The 20,132-nt window shown below is 32.0% G+C and overlaps 2 protein-coding genes across 2 annotated transcripts in view; both read left to right on the plus strand.

Annotated features, from left to right (window-relative positions):
- On the plus strand, positions 1-6,792 carry RagC-D (Ras-related GTP binding C/D). The gene is made up of 8 exons (XM_088238529.1): positions 1-263; positions 335-483; positions 2,381-2,609; positions 3,365-3,460; positions 4,130-4,348; positions 4,651-4,793; positions 5,239-5,387; positions 6,439-6,792. The coding sequence occupies exons 1-8, from the start codon at positions 261-263 to the stop codon at positions 6,648-6,650; spliced, it is 1,200 nt and encodes a 399-aa protein (XP_088094655.1). The 5' UTR covers positions 1-260; the 3' UTR covers positions 6,651-6,792.
- Positions 6,793-7,793: 1,001 nt separating this feature from the next.
- Lpin (phosphatidate phosphatase LPIN) overlaps positions 7,794-20,132 on the plus strand; it is a 72,505-nt gene continuing 60,166 nt past the window's right edge. The window contains exon 1 of the mRNA XM_088238533.1: positions 7,794-7,927. The gene's annotated coding sequence lies outside the window, so the exon portion shown is untranslated. The remainder of the gene's footprint in view (positions 7,928-20,132) is intronic.

A 20,132-nucleotide genomic window follows, 5' to 3' on the forward strand; every position in this document is an offset into this window, starting at 1 on the left:
CTGGCAACATTTGATTCATAGACATAGTCTTTTTTTTTTAACACTATTATCGCAGATATTTCTTTTATCTTCTGTCAATTGACGGATTGTCATTTTCGATATTGTATTGTGATATTTTTGCCATGATTCATGTAATTTTTCAATCGTGTAGTTGCGTTCCTTTGTTCCGTATATGTGTATTGTGATTTAACATTTAATTATCTGAAATACAAACAAACGGAGAAGCCATCAGCCTTTCGTAGGCTCTCTGGCGTTCAGCCATGGTTTGTTCAAAATCTTTCAAAATTTGTATTTTTATTGTTATTCGTAAAATAATTTTGATGATTATTTACAGAGTTATCAAGATGAGCCGGAAGGGGAGTTCGGCGTTGGATCGTTTCCCAAAGATTTTGGTTATGGACCCTTTGAGCAAGATAGTGATCCTCAGTCTGGCTCTATCCAATCTGAACCAAAGCCAAGAATACTTCTTATGGGGCTACGCAGGTCTCTTAAAATCTTGATTAATTAAATTTCTATTGAAAAATAAATTTGGATTGTGTCTTGTATATTGGAATCATTATAATTCAATCAGGTTTTGAAATATACCCACATGATTGGTATTTAAAATCCTGGGAGGTGTTTTGTATTTAGTGTACACAATTTGACGTGTTTTTGCCAGCGCTAGTTTTTCTTTAATAAAGATTACACCTAAACATAACAGTGTGAATTGAAAGTAGATTTTTTGTCACTGCCTTCCCAAACCAGATTTTTAAGAATCTACAAACGTTTTCAATTTCAATAAGGCTATAATTAATTCAAGTGGTCAGTTTGAATGCTATTAATGTACAGTTGTTAGCATTTATAATAAGTATTGATTTAGTCTATATTTTGGTGGCCATAAAATGCAATCACTCGGCGAAAACCAAATGCCGCCCATAGAACGCCTTAACACCTATTCTCTTCTACGAATGCAAATCGTAACCCCCTAGGGTCCAAAACAACAAAATGCTGAGTTTTGAGAAAAGATGTCTCAGAAGAATCTTGGGTGTGCGGTGGATTGACTTTGTAAGGAACGAAGTAATAGAGAATGTATGCAGCAAACTCCGGTGACAACTGTCATCAAGCGGAGGGGTTACAGTCGGCTGGGCCATATACTGCAGATACCTCCTGAGAGCCTTAACCACGCTTGCCTACTTCACAAGGCATCAGGTTGTAGACGTCCTGGACATTCGCTGCTGCTGTTTGTTGGCAGTTTATATCAGAACTACGGGACGCGAACCTGACTTGGAAGGACACACAGGAGCTAGCAGTCGACAGAGATACCTAGAAGCTCTTTGAGAACACCATATGGGAGTAGAATTGAAATCATGATGATGATGATATAAATATAATATTTTATGGTTTAACTATGATAGAAAAATTTGAAATGTAACAGTTTATAGATTATGTATGCTAAAATAATTTATCAGTAATTTTGTATCCATAAATGCGTCAGCGCGTTAGCCTCCCATGCAAGAGGTCTCGGGTTTAATTCCCGACATGGTTGATATGAAATATTTATTCAAAAGGGTGTTTTCAAACTAGAATATTTCATAGTCCCTGGACTGGTACCTGAAGCGTAAGACTGATCATCTTACCTTCATGTAACAAAAATGATCAAGATACGCTGCGATTGGTGTACCAATGCAGTGCCCTATTCACCATTAGGTGCGGAAAGGGAATGGTGAATGTTGTATCCAATTCTTATTAAACAAAATGTATTCAAGAAATAAAATGACATTATTGCATCACTTAAAGGAATGTGCCCTTTTCGTGTGAGCCTTTATACTATCCACATTTTATTTGTGGATTCCTTTATCCAGAAAATTGTCTCAGAAGGTTCTTTTACTCAACCACTTTGTTTGTAAAATTATTCCAGACTGAATTTTTTTTGGGTTGAAGTGGAATTTGGGATGACGGACCTTCCAGTAATGACTGCAAATGGGTGCTTTAGTTAAATTGATATATCTCTTACAGGGGGCAGTGATCATCTAGAGTCTTGTTTCTTGTCCTCACTTTTCCTTTGCTCTTTCAATTATGTTATGTGTGTATTTGGGATCTTCTAAATGAAAATCATTTGTTACTAATAATACAGTATTTGCAATAACGACTGTATAAAATAAGTCGTCTTACAATGAGCAAGGTCAGAAACTGAAAGCCCGCTTGTACACTACTGGGAATATTTATCTCTCTGACGCCGCCCCTTTCATGTTTACTTTTGCTTTCGATATACGATTATATTTATCAATCGTTATTACGTATAAAGTATTTGCAATTGAGTCAGTTATCATCATTATTTTGTTTTTTATTGTCATTTTTGGTAAAGAGGAGCATTGATTACAATGTTACGTGACGTTTATAGGTCTGGAAAATCATCAATACAAAAAGTGGTTTTTCACAAAATGTCACCGAATGAAACCTTATTTCTGGAATCTACAAACAAGATAGTAAAAGATGATATTAACAATAGCAGTTTTGTGCAATTCCAAATATGGGACTTTCCCGGACAGATTGACTTCTTTGACCCGGCGTTTGATTCAGATATGATTTTTGGTGGCTGCGGAGCATTGGTGTTTGTTATTGACGCACAGGTATGTCTTCTAGTTTTATAATATATTTCTAAATATTCAATCCAACAGTTAAGCATTTCCTCAACACAATAATATATCACCCTAATTTATATAAAAGTTTTTTTTTAAAATTTTATTCAATTAAAAAAATTTAAAACAACATGTTTTTCTTAAAGAAGTGTTTTTATTTTTTAGAATGAATCGTGCGGTAATTTTTTCTTTGTATAATAATTTATTAGATTCGTGAAATTTAATCGGGCTGTGGTCTCGGGGACTCACACATCACAGGTCCAAGGTTCAAACCCCCAACTTAATTCCCAATTTCTAATAGTGAGTTATTTACAGCTCATTGAAAATGGTCCCCAAAATTGAAATATTTGGGTAAATTACATATAAGAATTCAAATATTTATTTTTATAAAAATAAAGTATCTTCATGAAACCATTCCGTCAGTGCATTTTCATTTTATTTTTATTTTAAAACTTGTTAAATTAATTTTCTGTTATTGATTTTTGTGTAATGTGTTTAAGCAAACAAGTAAACATTGATAGTATTTCATTTATATTAACCAGATAATTTCATAGAATTTTGCAATATTATGATAATCAAACCAAAAACATATTAGTGTAATATTATATAAATTTAGCTGATAAATGTGGAATGTAGTTTATAATATGTATGTGACCTTAATATTTCATAATTATTTGATTATACTAATTAATACTATCTATAATATGTTTAGATCTTAGTCATTAATATTGGGTTTATTATTACAGGATGATTATATGGATGCATTGAATAAATTAAACTTAACTGTGACAAAGGCATATAAAGTTAATCCCGCAATCAAATTTGAAGTTTTTATACATAAGGTACCTTTTTCTTTAATCTATTACCCATATTTTTGTAAAAAAGAGACAATAGTAATTATTTAGTTTTCTATAAATAATAATTATTAGTATAATGTGTGGATATACTAGCTGAAATGTCAATGTTTGTCATGGTGACATATGAGGGTAATAATCTAGATAGTAAATAATAGTCGGCCTCGTAGTGTAATGGTCAGCGCGTTGGCCTACCATGCAAGAGGTCTCGGGTTCGATTTCCAACATTGTTGATCTGAAATATTTATTTAAAAAGGGTGTTTTCACAATAGAATATTTCATAGTCCCTCGACTGGTACCTGAATCGTAAGACTGATCACCTTACCTTCATGTAACAAAATTGATCGAGATACGCTGCGATTGGTGTACCAATGCAGTGCTCTATTCACCATTAGGTGCCGAAAGGGAATGATGAATCTAGATAACCAAACGAGGAGAATAATGTTTTATAAAATTTTGGCTACATGCTGTCAAGTTGCGGTTTCATAGAAGTGTTGTGAATTTTAGATTGGAAGTGTTGATCACGAAAAATGGTAATATTTGGGTAAATCTTAACAACGCAGATATACATACCTTTATTGATGATAGTAATATTAACATTAAAATACTTAGATTGTCTGAAATAAAAAATATATCAATAACATTAAGTATTTTCAGGTAGATGGGTTGAGTGATGACTACAAAATGGAATCTCAGCGCGATATTCACCAGAGAGCAACCGACGACTTGACAGATAATGGCGCCGACCAAATTCACTTGAGTTTTCATCTCACTTCCATTTATGACCATTCAATTTTTGAGGCGTTCTCTAAAGTTGTTCAAAAACTTATTCCTCAACTACCCACACTAGAAAATCTGCTAAATATCTTAATTTCCGTTAGTATATGTTTTATATTTCTTTATATAGACTAAACTTTTTAAACATGTTTAAAAAGTCATTATAAAAATATTTAAAATGTTGTATTTACTTACTATAAATTATATTGTTAGAATGTGATCATTTGGCTCAGTTACATTTGGCTGTTCTTCTGAGAGATTAACGTAACAGAGGAAACTAGAATAACAGAAGATGGAAGGCTAATTAAATAAAGGAATAAAAGTTTTATTGTAGCTGCATGGATTATAATCTTTTTTACTATGTAAATATAACAGCTAAAATTATATTTTATCTGCTCTAGAATTCAGCTATTGAGAAGGCATTTCTTTTTGATGTGGTCTCAAAAATATATATTGCAACAGATAGTTCTCCAGTGGACATGCAGAGCTATGAACTTTGCTGTGACATGATTGACGTTGTTATTGATGTTTCTTGTATATACGGGTAAGTGTAGATATTTATGTTGTGTATTGTAGATATATAACTTATGCACGGTCTTTTTGTTTGAATGCGTTATATTTAGTTGGCAAATTTATAGAATTTTTTAATTATTTTTTATTATTGGTTATTTTCTGTGTTCCGTATTAGTTTGTATGCCTTACTACCGCCATTAGAATAGGGTGCACATTTCGTGGTTAGGAGCGTGTGGATTCTCACAAGGAACCTTCTTAATAGCCCAAGTTTGCCAATTTTCGCCATATTTTAGCGATTTGGTTGAGGATCGTTGTCTATTTATTCAAGAAATAATTATTTACTCACTTTACTCCACTGAATGATTCAATGTCAGGGGTGTAAAGTAAGTTTTTTAATTTTTTTTATTGAAATTATCTAAATTAGTTAGTTTATGAGTATATTTTCCAGTGCAATAATAAAATTAATATACTTTCAGATTGATTGATGATACAGAAGCAGCGGCGTTCAACAATCAAAGTTTCAGTTTGATTAAGCTAAATAATGGAACAATTTTGTATTTACGAGAAGTGAACAAGTTTCTTGCTTTGGTGTGCATTTTGAGAGAAGATAATTTCGACAAACAAGGTAAATAACATATTAAAAAAATACAACTAATTTAATCTTAATTATTCAAAAATAACTCCTAGTTTTTATTTCAAGTTAACAAGGTCAGGCAGAAGACATGTTCTCTCAAATGTAGTGTTGAATAGTCACATGCTGGTGATAAAGTAGTGTGCAATTATTGCCTCTATACAGGCTTATGTTACATATTACTTAGCTAGGTCTAATCGCAAAAAACTTTGAAAATATCATGGATTCGGCTAAGACTATACCCGATCTGGATAATCTACAAGTGTGTACAATCAATTATATATTATAATTGATTGTACACACTTGTAGATTATCCAGATAGCGATAAATTGCGACATATTAATTAATTATGATCAACAAATTTAAATTTTAATAGAAATATGGGCTCACGGTTTCTTGTGCACCTTTGTTTTGTTATAAAATGTTTTATTATTATTGATAGATTTTTTTTTTAATATACAGATTTAGGTACCTTTTTTTTCCCTTTATGCCTTTTATCAAAACATGATAACATCGGCCAAAAACAAGTTACATCAATTTACAATAAACAGAAAAACAACGCAAACAGAAAGGAATAAAAATATAGATACAAACAATAGACTACAAAAATACAATACAAAAGCACAAGAATAACATAAAAAAATAATTGTAATAATAAACATATCACTAAACTAACAAAATTCCAACATAAATTAAAATAGGCATTAACAGAATAAACCCACCAAAAACCTGATAGCTCCTACCTACATTTTCTTATAAATTCATCACACTTTAGAGAAGATATTTTGTTTTTAAATGTTTCGTTTTTTAAATGGAATCTTTAAACTTGTATTTCGGCCAATATTATCATATTTCGATAAAAGGCCTCAATAAAGGTAAAAAATATTGATTTTACAGTTGGTCACTATGTAAGAGTATTTGTTGAAAGATTTTCAGAAGTGTAATCCTGCTTAGTAACAAACACACTCTGGAAATAAATTTAAACAGTAGTTTTCTGTAAAATATTTTCTTTGTAATTTGCTTGAGCAGTGTTTTCGTTTTTTAGGAGTTATTGATTACAACTTCTTGTGCTTTCGGGAAGCAATAACTCAAGTGTTTGAGCTCCGGTGTAAAGGACAATCTATGCTCTCCTCAACTCCTACAGAGCAATCAGTGCCATCTTCTGGTTTGCCTATCAACTCAACACCCATCATGATGAATGGGAATGTGTCTGGGGATAGTGCATCTACCAGAAATAATACTACTCTAACTACCTGAAAATAAAAATCTTTAACAATACTATTATTTTTACCTATTTACATAAATATCTATATTTGTAAATTATGTTATGCTGTACAAAAAATAAGCTGCAAGTTATCATTGTACAGATAAAAAATAAAGATATATTGAATTATTTTTACCTTTTAGTTTTATTTATTGTAACAGTATTTATGTTGAGGTTGTTTTCATTATGTTATTGCCGGAGATGTATTTCCTCTCACAGAAAATAGTTTTATCTTTATGCTGAGTTCTCGACTGATAAACTCGCCTTAATAAAATCGATACTGAAGAGGTAAGGACTTATGCTAAAGATGGAAATGTTAAATAATCTTAGGTCTATCGGATCCTATCTGTCTCAGTTAACTCAGAAACTATTCAAAATACAATAAAACTAGGCGGGTATGGAGATAAGGTTATCATTTAGGAGAAAATCAAAACCTCCAGTCTGTTTTACATCAAGTAAAAAGTCCACTTTGCTGTGGCTGATGCTTTTGTCTACCATTCTTGAGGTTCTGGGTCTGATTCTTGGCAGAGTGGACATGAAATATTGATTTTAAAGTTTGTTCAAACTGCAATATATATTTAGTTGTTATTGAACTGGCACTTGAGATGTAAGACTAATCACCTTACCTTCATATAATATTGATGATCGAAATACGCTGAACATGGTTCAACAATACAGTGCCCTATGTATCACTGCGTGTGGAAGGTGAATGATGATGCATGGAATTTGGGAAGAAAGAGAAAGGAAACTTAAGAAGATAAGTTAAAAGTGTGTAACTTGTTTAGAAGGTATCGCATATAAAAAATGTAATGTTATGGTATTATAGTTAGAAAAATAAAAATAACATGTTTTTTTGGAGAGATTCTTTCTGTAATAACCAATAATTTTTAACAGTTATTTAACATTATATCTTTGCTTTGTGCATGTAGAGAAATCTGCCTGAAGTTTAGATAAAATTAAGATTTCAAAAAATATATATGTAAATCATTTCGTGTGGGGGGTCATTTTGTAAATTCTAAATTTTTTAATGTTCAACTACATTCCCCGTTTTTTCTTCTTTAGATCGGCAGTAATTTCATAGTCCTCCCAATCGAATGTCGATCAGATAGCTGTCATTTTTATGCTTTCGCATCTTTGATTTACATTATCTATGGGCTCTGAACTTCTGTCAAATTTTGTACTCTTTCCGGTTTGTAGATTTTCGAAAGAAATATAAAGAAAATTGTTTATAAAAGTTTAAGCTACTGCGTAGTGTCATATTACCGCTCCGGTGAGTAAAGTTCTAATTTAAATGTCTTTTTTCATGCATAGTTTATAAAACCCTTCGACGGTAAATCATTCTCTTTGTCAAACGATTCCCTACAAATCAATATTAGCGTCTGGGAGAATAAAAATGTTTTTTTACTATGACGTTCAAATTGAAATCATACCAGTACTAGATGGGCAGGATTTCTACAATTCTTTTGATTCAATATTTTATAGCTCATATTATAATTCCTCATTAATTATGTTTTGCTTTTCATCTATTCTACAGTACCTACATAAAAAGTACCTACATAAAAATATAGGTAATAGCGACGATTTATTTTATGCCATTGTTTATGCTGTCATAAAATCGTTTGAGCTTGTATCTTTCGACTCATTAGTGTTTTATTCCTGTAAATGTTGAAAGGTACTGGTTTTTTATAATAGGCAATCCATCCTAAAAATGATGATTTATTTGTACCTAATAAAAAATATATTTATCAATGTTTTGGTTGAAAAATATATAAAAAATATATAGAAAACAACTTATGTTTATATTTGCCAACATTTATTTTAAAACAAGTTAAAAATACTGTATTATTTATTTATTACTTACCTAGTTAACTAAATCTAATAATTATCACACTGAGTTTCTATATTTTCAATTGGGTACTGAATTATTTTGCCAATTTCAGTGTACCTTAATAAATAATTGATTGCTTGAAGGGAAGATAATGAAGGTCTCATGATTCAGATCAGTAATGGGCAAAATGCAGCCTGTGGGCCAAATGGAGTCTTAATAAAGGATTCTTTCTAGCCCGCCACATATTTTAAAACAATAGTACACAAATTTCCAATGTATATGCTTAAAAAATCACATTTATATATTTATTAATGGACATTGTCCATGTATACAATTTAAAGGGATTAAATATTACAATAAAAGAATAGTTAAAAACCATTTAAAAAAAAAAAAGAAAAGAAGCATTGACAAACATAAGGGACATCAAGATAAGATCTGGACTATTTATTTAGTGCTTGTTTAAATCGTTGTAAAGTTGAACCAAAAAAGTCCAGATCTTGTCTTGAGTCAACAATACGAAAAAGACGGGTCATTGGAGAATTAAGGCCATCATAGTTTGCTCTATGCTGATCGATGAACAGTACTTCATTGTTTCTCAACCTACGAGTCGGAATATTAAATTTCACTTGTCCCAGTTATGATGGAACATCGATTATACTATTTAGTATGCCGAACATATAAATGGAATCAATATTAGTTCTACGTTTTTGTCGACTAGAAATATTTAACATAAGCTATATATCAGCATAAGAATAATTGCCTCTCTCTAGTCATATCTCGCACAATGAGTTTTTCTGGGTTATTGTACCATGTGTCGTTCGCGCTATTTTCTGACGTTTCGTGTCACATTACAGATAGGATTCATCCCAAACTGTTAAAAAGTATTCAAATTTATTCCAACAGAGAGGGAAAACATTTTTGAGAAGGGAATATGGAAGTCTAGGCATTTACAGGGCTTATGACCTGTCATTGGCTGGTTTAAGTGGCCACTTTACACACTGTGTAACATTCACCATTCTGCCCATGTTTGAACATCCACATTTCCTCAACTCTTCCATCTGTTAACTTTTGTGAAGTAAGAAGTATAAAAATTGGAAAATTGTTTTCAAGCGTTGCCTAGTAGGTGATTTGGTTCAGCCGGATGAATTTCACCCACGTGATAAAGGTTTCAGCTTTTTTACTTCACAAAAGTCAACAGATGGAAGAGTTGAGGAATTGTGGATGTTCAAACATGGGCAGAATGGTAAATGTTACACAGTGTGTAAAGTGGCTACTTAAACCAGTCAATGACAGGTTATAAGCCCTGTTAATTCCTAGACTTCCATATTACCTTCTCAAAAATGTTTTCCCTCTCTGTTGGAGTAAATTTGAATATGAATAACTCCCTAGGGAGGAAATCCAGCTAGTCTGCAAGCATTTGGACATCCTCAAACATTGTTGTTAAAAAGTAGTTTGGATGCAATTGCGTTCTTATGATTTACCCAAATATTTTCATTTTGGGACTATTTTCTTTTAGTTGTAAATAACTGTGTTAGAAAACGGGAACAATTTGTGGTGGAGCGGGATTTGATCCTCGGACCTCCTGATCTGAAGTCCATGAAAGTGCCCACGGGACCACAACCCGGAGTTATTATTAAAAGTTTAGCATAAAGAACGTTGTCCGAGGAATTGGATTAATGGTATGAGTATTGCACTTTACAAGAAAGGCGATTCTTTAGTGTGTAATAATTATCGCAGGTCCATTGAGGGTTTGAGGAAATATTCTTGCACACATAATCTTGGCCAGAGGAAGAACATTTACTGCAGATTCTGAGAGTCAACCAAACTAGTTTTTCCGACAGAACTTCGAGAGTAGGTGAGAGTGCTGGCTGGCGATGGGGTTTTTTATAGGGGCGTCTGGTGATGTTTTTACGCTCCACCTGTTGCTAGAATTACAGCGTCTATCACTGGGCTGATATTGGACACCGCCCAGATGATGGACACTACAATGCCATCTGGAATGTCAGCAAGAACTGCTATTAATCACACTCTATAATGGCACAGAAAAACATTATCAGTGACACTATCACTCATAAATAATTACAAGGAAGAAATTGTTTGTATTGATAGACTTTATTTATTTTTAAAAATAAAACAACAGCCATTACAAAAAAAAAAAACAATATTTACAAATAATCAAAATTATAGGCCAGTTTTCTAATAGGGGCTTGAATAAGTTCTCGCTGTTTCCCAACAAAATCACAGGTTTTTTACATCGGGCAATACTACAGCCAACTTCATAGTAAAGCTCACCATTAGGCTTGAAATGACAGTATATGTTAGTCGCTGAAACGTAAACGGCATGTTTTTTTCATATTTGTGTGTTTCCAGAAAGATGTAAGAAAGTAGTCGCTAGCAATGGACGATACTTTCAGTGACATGTTCTTTACAGTTTATTTTTTTAATAATGCATTAATTTTCATGAAAAAACAGCAAGAACTTATTTATGTCCCCAATATAATATATTACTATTGTAAATACAATGCCAAAAAAAAAGCAAACTTGTGCAGGGCCACTCCGTATCACTCCATTTGTAAAAAATATACATTAGTAATAATGAAATTAAAATAAAATACCTATATGAAAACAAAAAGTTTATTCATAGTTCTTTTTTCGAAAATGGATTATGAAATGGTCATTTAAAAAAATCAAACAAAATTTATGATTTAAAAAAAAAAAAAATAGTAAACGAAATTTGATGATCCTTTAATAAGGCGAAACAGCAGTCACAAGATTCAAAAACCATGTAGAACAAAAAGCACTTACATATTTTTTTTACTGTGTAACCCTATTTAAAAAAAAATTAATATAAGTTCTGCGTTATCTAATTATACACAAAAAGAGTCGAATAAAAATAAACTCTGAAAAAATATTCTTCAGTCCTCAGTCTTGGTGCTTATTGGTGATTTCAAATCAAAATTTAAGCTTATTTATTTAACAAATGCCTAGGAAAGGGTACTTGTCTTTCATATTATTCTACGTATCAATTTCTAATAACTCTTTGTTTTACACTTTTTAGCATAAAAAAACTAAAATTCAATGGATTACAAAGGATGAAAAGTGTTATTGAATTTCAAGCAATAAAGTTTTTTTAAGTTGGGGAAAACAGTGTATTATCAGTTTTTTTTAATATGCCTTTATTCATAATATGATTTGGTATATCATTGCCAGAGGGCCGCGGCCGGCTAAAAAAATCAAGGAAATAAAAATGTTGAAAGACGAATACAAGTAGAAAAAGTAGGACTCATGTTCCATGGATTGCCTTCACGGCCGATTTAAATGAGGATAAATTTGACTTCTTGTTTCTCCACCTTGACTGGTGACGCCGTCGCAGATCCGTACATGCGCATCGTATGATCGTATGACTTGCTAAGCTACCATTGGTTGTCAGCGTCCGCGTGATCTCGTTCGACGCCCCCACTCTCAACTTTTGTAAAATTTATCATTCATTTTATCGCGCCATATTTTCCCGCCAAAATTACCCATGGAGGCTCGACCACACGTCACGCGTGGTATTATAGAAAAGATAAATCGATTTATGTCTTAGGTAGGTACTTAAAAGATTATCCATTTGTATCGGGTATTTCAGGCTGTTTATTAAGCCATTTTATAAGGGAATAATCTTAGAGTAATAACACGCCATCGGCTAGAGTGTGGAGGAAAACAATTCTATTATTATTAACTACGAAGTTTGTTACAGATTACAGCAATGCAACGGGTCTTAAGTACTCGTGTCGAGAATTGCAAGCGCAAACAGAAACCGTCGGTTACACGTTTGTTGATTAACTTTGGAACCCTTTTGTTCTATGCAATAGAGCTAAAGGGCTTTTTAGTGAGCTACATATAATGTATAACTCTGAGGGAATAATGCTAGAAACATGCGCCTCTTCATTTTCAGCACAATACCATGAACTGCTTAGAAGTCTAGACGGATTTGTATTAAATTATTTTAAAGCTCTCTCCTAATATTTATTTAAAGGCTTTCAATTATACAAATGAAAGTAGTAGGGATCACTATGTTTTGTTAATCCGTAGCTCAACGTTTTATTACAAATTTTGCATAAAAATATGTTGCAAAATACAAAATACTATTTTGGAAAAAAATAAACAGTTTGAAAAATCTACACATTCGTAATTTCAACTAAGCAACCATCGATATTAATGAAATAAATACTTGTGTGGGAAAAAATAATCATGCTAACATTTTTTTAAATACTTTTTATTTAGAAATGTACAACAGTCGTTCATATTTTAAAATAAAACATATATATTAAATTAAGAAAAAGATCAGTCATAACTTAAGTTCATAAATTAACATATAAAGATAAAACATATAAATTCTAAAAGAAAAAAGTGTACGTTTTCTATGGTGGAATGATTAAGATTAATCTAAAAATACTGAATGCACAAACTATTCCATACTCATAGATATTATACAGCCTATTGTAAACATTTTTCTTGCGAAATGACATTTGGATAATCGATATGAGTAGACATGCTGATTGGCGATTTAGCATTTACAGTTTTTTGTTTTTTTTTTTTTTGTTTAGATGCTTTTTAGAAGGAAGAAGAACGCAGACAATAAGCAGTACACGAGATATAGGCTCATCAGCAAAGGCTGCCTGCCTATAGCGAATAATTATAATAATAATAAAGTAATTTTGCATTTTTTATTAGCTTCGATTTTTTTTATTTTAAAATCAGTATCAATTGTTGAAATTTCATAACACCCTTGACTTGCAATTTTTCGTTAGTACGCCAGTGCTGTTTTTAAAATCAATATTGTAAGTATTAGGTATTAGGAATGATCTGTGAATTTCGCGATGCAACAATTCAATTCCATTCATTTATTTAATATAACATACATTACAAACTAAAATTCAAGACGCACATATTATTTTAAAAAAAACATAATAGACTCTTGTCAAAGTAGCAGGAGAATCTTGCTCCGGAAAACCCCTTCAGATACATGGAACAGGTCAACATCCAAAGCGATGTTGTTCAGCTTAGCGGTAGCCCTTCCAACAGGCGTAACCATCGGCAGGTTGGTCCTGCATATTGGAATATGAAACAATCTATGCTGACGCTGTCTTAGGTAATTATCAGGAACATACAAACCAATGTTATAAACCATACCGCGCAACAATCGATAAAAATGTTTAGTCAAATACGCATTCCTTCTGGTCTGTAAACTGTTGTAGCCATGCATATCCCGGAGAAACTCGGCCGGGAAGAGCCAAGGACCCGCACTCTCGTGTAGAGATATCTCATAAACTTCTTTTGGATTTTCTCTGTCATAAGAGAGTACTTCAGTTCATGTGGCCTTCAAATCATCGAGCCACTCTCGAATCTATTTCACACTGAAGAGTTGCAAAGAGTTCTCATTACGCTGGTATTTTCGAAAACCCGATACGCAGAACGAATCCTAACATCTTCAATGCTCGGCATATGTCATGCTGGTCTCTATGTGTTCATAAATTGTCGGGGTGCTCACAAATCTAACTCCCAGCGGTGCTATTCTGAACTGCTCTCGCGGCCGTAGAAAACACTTTTATCTCGCGTATTTATGTACAAAATATATAAAAGCTTTTTCTACGGCCGCGAGAGCGTTTGTAATATCACCCTAGGGTTGGTATTCTGAATGCATTTACAGCGCCTTATAAGGCGTATTTAGTACGTAAAATCGGGCTACAATCGCGTTCGGAATACCAGCCCACATCCTTAACTCTTAAAAGACTGCGGTAAATAAATCCTTTGCGCGCGGTGATGTAACATCGTGTTACCACAAGCAAAATACGGAATATTCAGACATTTGAAAAAAAAACATGTATACATACTGTTTAATAATTTCTTTTCCATAATTTACAAAAATAAACGTATAATTTAGCCCTGTTACAGCGAAGTAAATTTAAAAATTATAAATACGTTGCTAATTTTACATGCGTGCGTCTCCCATTACTGTCAATAACCGACTGAATCTGTTTCACAAAAACACTAACCACAGAACAGCGTGTCTGTCTTCTTTGTTATGAGTTATTCGTGCTCTCTCTTATACAGATTTATTGCTGTTTTGGCGAACATTCATTCTTCGGTTAGCAAGGATAAATATTTTTTGTATTAAAATCCAGCATAGTTATACAAATTTTACTTTCCAAATCCGGTGAAAATGTCCATTTAGACTAGTGTTAACATTCGATGTTCGTAATGGCGCGCTGGGCAGCCCGACTATTAATATAATCTTACCTACGAGAATAACAGTTACTTTATTACAAGGTTCCTATCTACTAACTTAATATTCCACTAGAAGGTCACAACTTCACAATAATAGTAATAACGCATACATAATACTTGTTATTCAATGAGTGGTATCTTATTTTCCCGGGTTGTTTTTCAATACTTCATTGTCTCGATTTGGCAACAGCTCCCGGTTATCGAGAGTGTTTATGGACACGATGCGACGGTATAACACGACATCTGTGACGATTAGTTTGTTTACATAGTTTTGTTGTGATACTGTTAGTATAAAGTCAAACTGTTGTGTGGTCGGAATTCTGCGTAAGTGTAAATAGTGAAATTCCTAGTAGGTATACAGGGTGTTCTTTAAACCATGTCACATCCGCAACCACGATGATCAGTATGAGCAAGAAGACATATTAGCACATTAAAATATTTTTTTAGTATCTACGAATAAAATTTAAAAAAATAAAATATCAAAAAAGCAAATGGTTGCATACTTCTGCAGAGGTGAAACGAGAAGGGGGAAGGGGGGGAGTCTGATACTGCGCCGCGCTCCCTTTGCTTCTCCCCTGCAGAAGTAAGCAACCATTTGTTTTTTTAAATATTATATTTAAAAAAAAAATATTTGTTCCAAATATTTTTTTAAATATGCTAATATGTCTTCTTGCCCATACTGATCATCGTGGTTTCGGATGTAACAGGGTTTAAATAACACCCTGTATATGCGCAGGTTTGGAAAAAGCTTCTTTGACATGATATATTTATTTATCTGTTTGTTATTTTACAATTTATGTATTACCAAGGGTTTATTAAAGATAATGTTCCCTTGCAATGGGAGTGGGGTGTTCCGTGCCGAGGGAGACATTTTATATAATTTTAAACATGCCTTATTATACACAATTAAATCATAATCTCAAATACAAATAAAACATAATAAAACTACGTAAAACTTTAAACAAAAACACTATAAATAAAAAAACATTTTTCTACCTATTTGGCCTGATCCACTACCTGTTTGGGGGGAGGGTGGCAACAATTTAGCCACGCTACTCAATTTTTTTATTTTGTAATACTGTTTCCAAAACACTTCTTTTTCTGAGCCTGGGCCAACGTGTGGACGACGTTGTAAAACCAACAGGCGGATTGCGCGCCGGTGCATGTGCCAGCGCGTGTGCCCGTTCCTCCGGCCACAAATACCCCCCTTACGTTTGCCAATACGTATTCGGCGAACGTATTGTTATATAAGTAAAGAACTACTTAAAATTTAAATTTCTATCCAACTAAATTAAGTAATCTTTTTTTTATCTTTATAAAATATTTAAAAAATGTTTTTAAAATAATTGCATAATAGTAGCGTTTTCTAAACTGTTATGCCTGTGTAGATATTGTAACTTTCACCATCTAGTTTGATCTGTGTTTACTGATACATGTCATAAGAACCCAGAAAACCCTTCCAATATCTGGAAGGCCGTGATCTACAAAGTTATTTTAAAATTGCGTGTTTGATAAATTAGTAATTTTTTTAGGGCAACAAATAAAATTTGCTCATTTAATAAGAAGTAAATGAGCGTGATATCTGATGAAAACGTGTCAGTAAACGCAATTGCACGGAATGTTGCTTTCAATTATTGATCTGTACTCTATACGAGGCATCTTTTTTTAGTTATCTTTTAGTAATTATTATTTCAAGCAAAAATAGTCATGCAATACCTTGCCTTCACACGATATTGGTGATACAAGAACACAAGAGATGATGGTTTATTTTTATTTTATTTGATTAAGTCTGTATTTCCGAAGTGCACTTGTTCCAGTACTTTGAAAAAGTGCGTTATAAATGCAACGTATTTGTTCAAAACAGGTTGAACACATTTTTTTTATGTTAATAAACTAATTCCGTTAAATCCAGACCAAAAATCAGTTTTAAAGTGCGTGTTAGTTAAAAACCAAACTTATTCCGGATTCTGTGACTAGTCATTTGGATTTATTCCAAATCGACCAATAGTTAGAGCACCTTCTGTCACGTGTTACAACAGATGATCTTTTGATCGAATAATCTTGAAAATGAAAATAATTAAATAGAATAGAATAAAACATTAATGACTTTAAATGCAGCATTCCCCATGACAGATTTTTTAGTGTTTTTTTCAAAGGCCACTTATTCCACATTAGTATTTTTAAATACACTATTTCGTGTTTCCAAAAACAATTTACTCAGAACGGAAATTAAAAATAAAAATATATAAAAAAATTGACAAAATATACATACATTTTAATAATTAGATACACATTTCAGTATCATCATCATCATCATCAGCCGTCTCTTGTCCAATGTTGAACATAGGCCTCCCCCTTTAGTCTCCATATTTCCCTATCCTGAGCCAACCGCATCCAACCACTTCCTGCAACTCGTCTTATGTCATCAGACCACCTTGTCTGAGGCCTGCCGACACTTCTTCTACCCGTTCTGGGTCGCCATTCCAGGACTTCGACTTGACTTCTTAAACTTCGTTTATCACTCGAAAACATGATAAATGCAAAATATAATTAGCAACATATAATAAATAACAAAAAAGTGATATTGAACTCGAAAACCGTTTTTCATAATTTGCCAAAAATTTGCTTTGGTGGAAACATAGGCCTCATATTAATATGTACCTACATATTAACGATTATTACAATGAAGAGTTATCACATAAACTATGTATTCATGATTATTAGCAATAATCCAATTCCTATCAGTATGGAGTAAAAAGGAATATTCTTTCAATGTTAGATTTGATTCCCGCAATGTTTGAGACACGAAAACGTTCTATTAGCCAGATGCTCAGCTTTCACACGTCTCTTTCACATTTTAAATTATCACATACAACGTTTAATCGATATCGTATAATACCTAAATTATAATATATGTGCTTATAAATATTCCTAAAATCACCCTTATCCACACTGAGCTCTTTATAAGAACACCAATTACACGCATCACGTTCGCACTTTTGGCTCATTAGATTCTTCTTCTTATTCATGGTAATTATGCAAGGAGTAATGCACTGGCACAACGATCGTACTGAGCATAATTATTTATTACATTATACATAGCCGTAAAAAAACACCTTTTCGAATAAATATTACATGTTGACAATGCCGGAAATAGAACTTGAGATATTACGAATGGTAGCCGAACGCATTAACCATGAATATTTTTTATCTAAAAACTTGACAGTCCGGTCATTCACCTGACTATCGCCAGAAATTCAAATTTCTTTAAATTTAGTCTTTCCATTTGAAGTATAAAATAGATGTTTTTTAACGAATATTTCTGAATTTAGGACCGTTTTAACAAAGCGAGATATCTACAAAATGTAAAATTTTCAGGAGGTTTTTTCATGTTAAAAATAAAACTATTACGATTTTTAATAAAATAAAAATTAAATTTTATAGATATTATATAAAATCCTTACACATATATTTATTTATTTATTTAAATCTTAAAGTAGGGCACACATATCATACATATTGTTATGTGTGTTCTAATAATAACATTGAAAATATATTTAATTTATAAATTGTTTATCACATATGTCTTGACCATTATTTTAAATTTTGATATGTTTTTTTCTTCATAAATATTTTTTTCCATTTCGTAATACTTTTTAATTGCTTTAAATAAAATTGAATTTTGTGACTTTGCCTTTTTCCTAAATGGAAGTCTAATTTTGTTCTTTTCTCTAGTATTGTGATCGTGTTCATGCAGGTTCCGATCAATTTTTTTCCAAAATTCTGTTTTTTTATTAGAGTTTATAATTTTATGAACAAATATCATTGTATTGTAAAATATTCTTTGTTTATATGTTAATAATTTCATTTCATTTACCATCGACTTTACCCTCGTATATCTGTTTTTTTTCAAAATGATTCTAAAGGCTTTATTTTGTAATACAGTTAGTTTATCTATGTTTTCTTTGTTTGATAAAAATAAAATGCTACTACAGTAGTTAACGTGTGGTTCAATAATTGCTTTGTAAATAGTTTTGCAGGAGTCCTTATCAATAAATCTTCTGATCCTTCCCAAAATTGATATTTTTTTGCAATCTTATTTATTACCATCTTAGCGTTTTGGTGAAATGTAAGTTTTGAATCCAACATTACACCTAAATATTTAATTTCAGTGACTTCATTAAGTTTTTCATTTTCTATTACAATTGATGGTGTAATTTCTATTCTTTTGTTTCCTATATTCATATATTTAGTTTTGTTAACATTTAATTTTAATTTATTAATTTTTAGCCACAGTGATACACTATTAAGATCATGATTTAGTCTGTCCATAATTGTTTTATAATTTTCTCCCGATATATATATTAAGGCATCGTCTGCAAAGAGTCTTATTTTTGAATATTTTAATGTTTCGACAGTATCATTTATGTATATAATAAACAAAACCGGTCCGAGAACCGATCCTTGTGGTACTCCCAATGAAATTTTGAGGGGCTCGGAAATTTCATCATTCACCTTCGTTATTTGGTATCTATCGCCAAGGTACTCTTCAAACCATTTTATTTTTCCTTTTATTCCTATTTTTTTCAATTTTTTAATAATTATTTCTCGGTCTATTGTTTCGAAGGCTCTTTTAAAATCCAAAAAAACAACATAAAAAATAAAAAAATAAATAATGTAGAATCAGTAGAATTATTTATAAAAATATTCTAAATTTATTTTGTGATAGGAATGTATGGAAAACTGATTTTTTGTAAAATTATATGCCTTCTGACATATCTTAGTACCTATGTAAAAATACACATTTAGGTATTTACCTCCTATATATTTTTTACATACATAATAGCACAAACAAAATGATGACAAAATTTATTTCAAATAATATTATTTTATTATTATTATACAGTAGGCCAGAAGTTTCTTTACATCTTCTTTTTTCTTGGCCGGAATCATGTTTTGTTTGTGTTTTTTTTTCTATTTTAAAAAACTTAACACCCCAAAAAATATGTAGGTATTTCGCTTTGTGGAAACTCTATGGAGTGTAGATATTTCGAATTGTTAAAATCCACGATATTTGAACCGCTACAACTTCGCACATATATCGTTTTGTCAAAATTTTATTTCACCAATCGATAGAGCTCACACGGAAGAACCCATTTCAATAAAAAAACGCATTAGGTATTTTTTGTAGAAATTTCACTTTGTGAAAACAGTCCTCAATTACGCGTACTAATGCGCGCTATTAGCGATTTTTTGCGTTTTATTGTAAAACTCAGAAAACGTTGAGTTGCTGTGATCTAAAAACATGTTGCGAAATAGTCAGTTGAACTGAACAGTACCAGTCAGTTGGCCGTTGACCGATCTCAAGGATATTGAG

Source organism: Micrasema longulum, unplaced genomic scaffold, assembly GCF_059751315.1.
Source record: "Micrasema longulum isolate JH-2025_06_02 unplaced genomic scaffold, ASM5975131v1 h1tg001914l, whole genome shotgun sequence".
NCBI classification, from domain to species: Eukaryota; Metazoa; Arthropoda; class Insecta; order Trichoptera; family Brachycentridae; genus Micrasema; species Micrasema longulum.

Bases quoted from the DNA above. Each gene is read 5' to 3' on its own strand.
- RagC-D (XM_088238529.1), top strand. The intron at 4,349-4,650 runs GTTAGTATATGT...TATCTGCTCTAG, and splicing joins TGCTAAATATCTTAATTTCC to AATTCAGCTATTGAGAAGGC. The intron at 5,388-6,438 runs GTAAATAACATA...TTCGTTTTTTAG, and splicing joins AGATAATTTCGACAAACAAG to GAGTTATTGATTACAACTTC.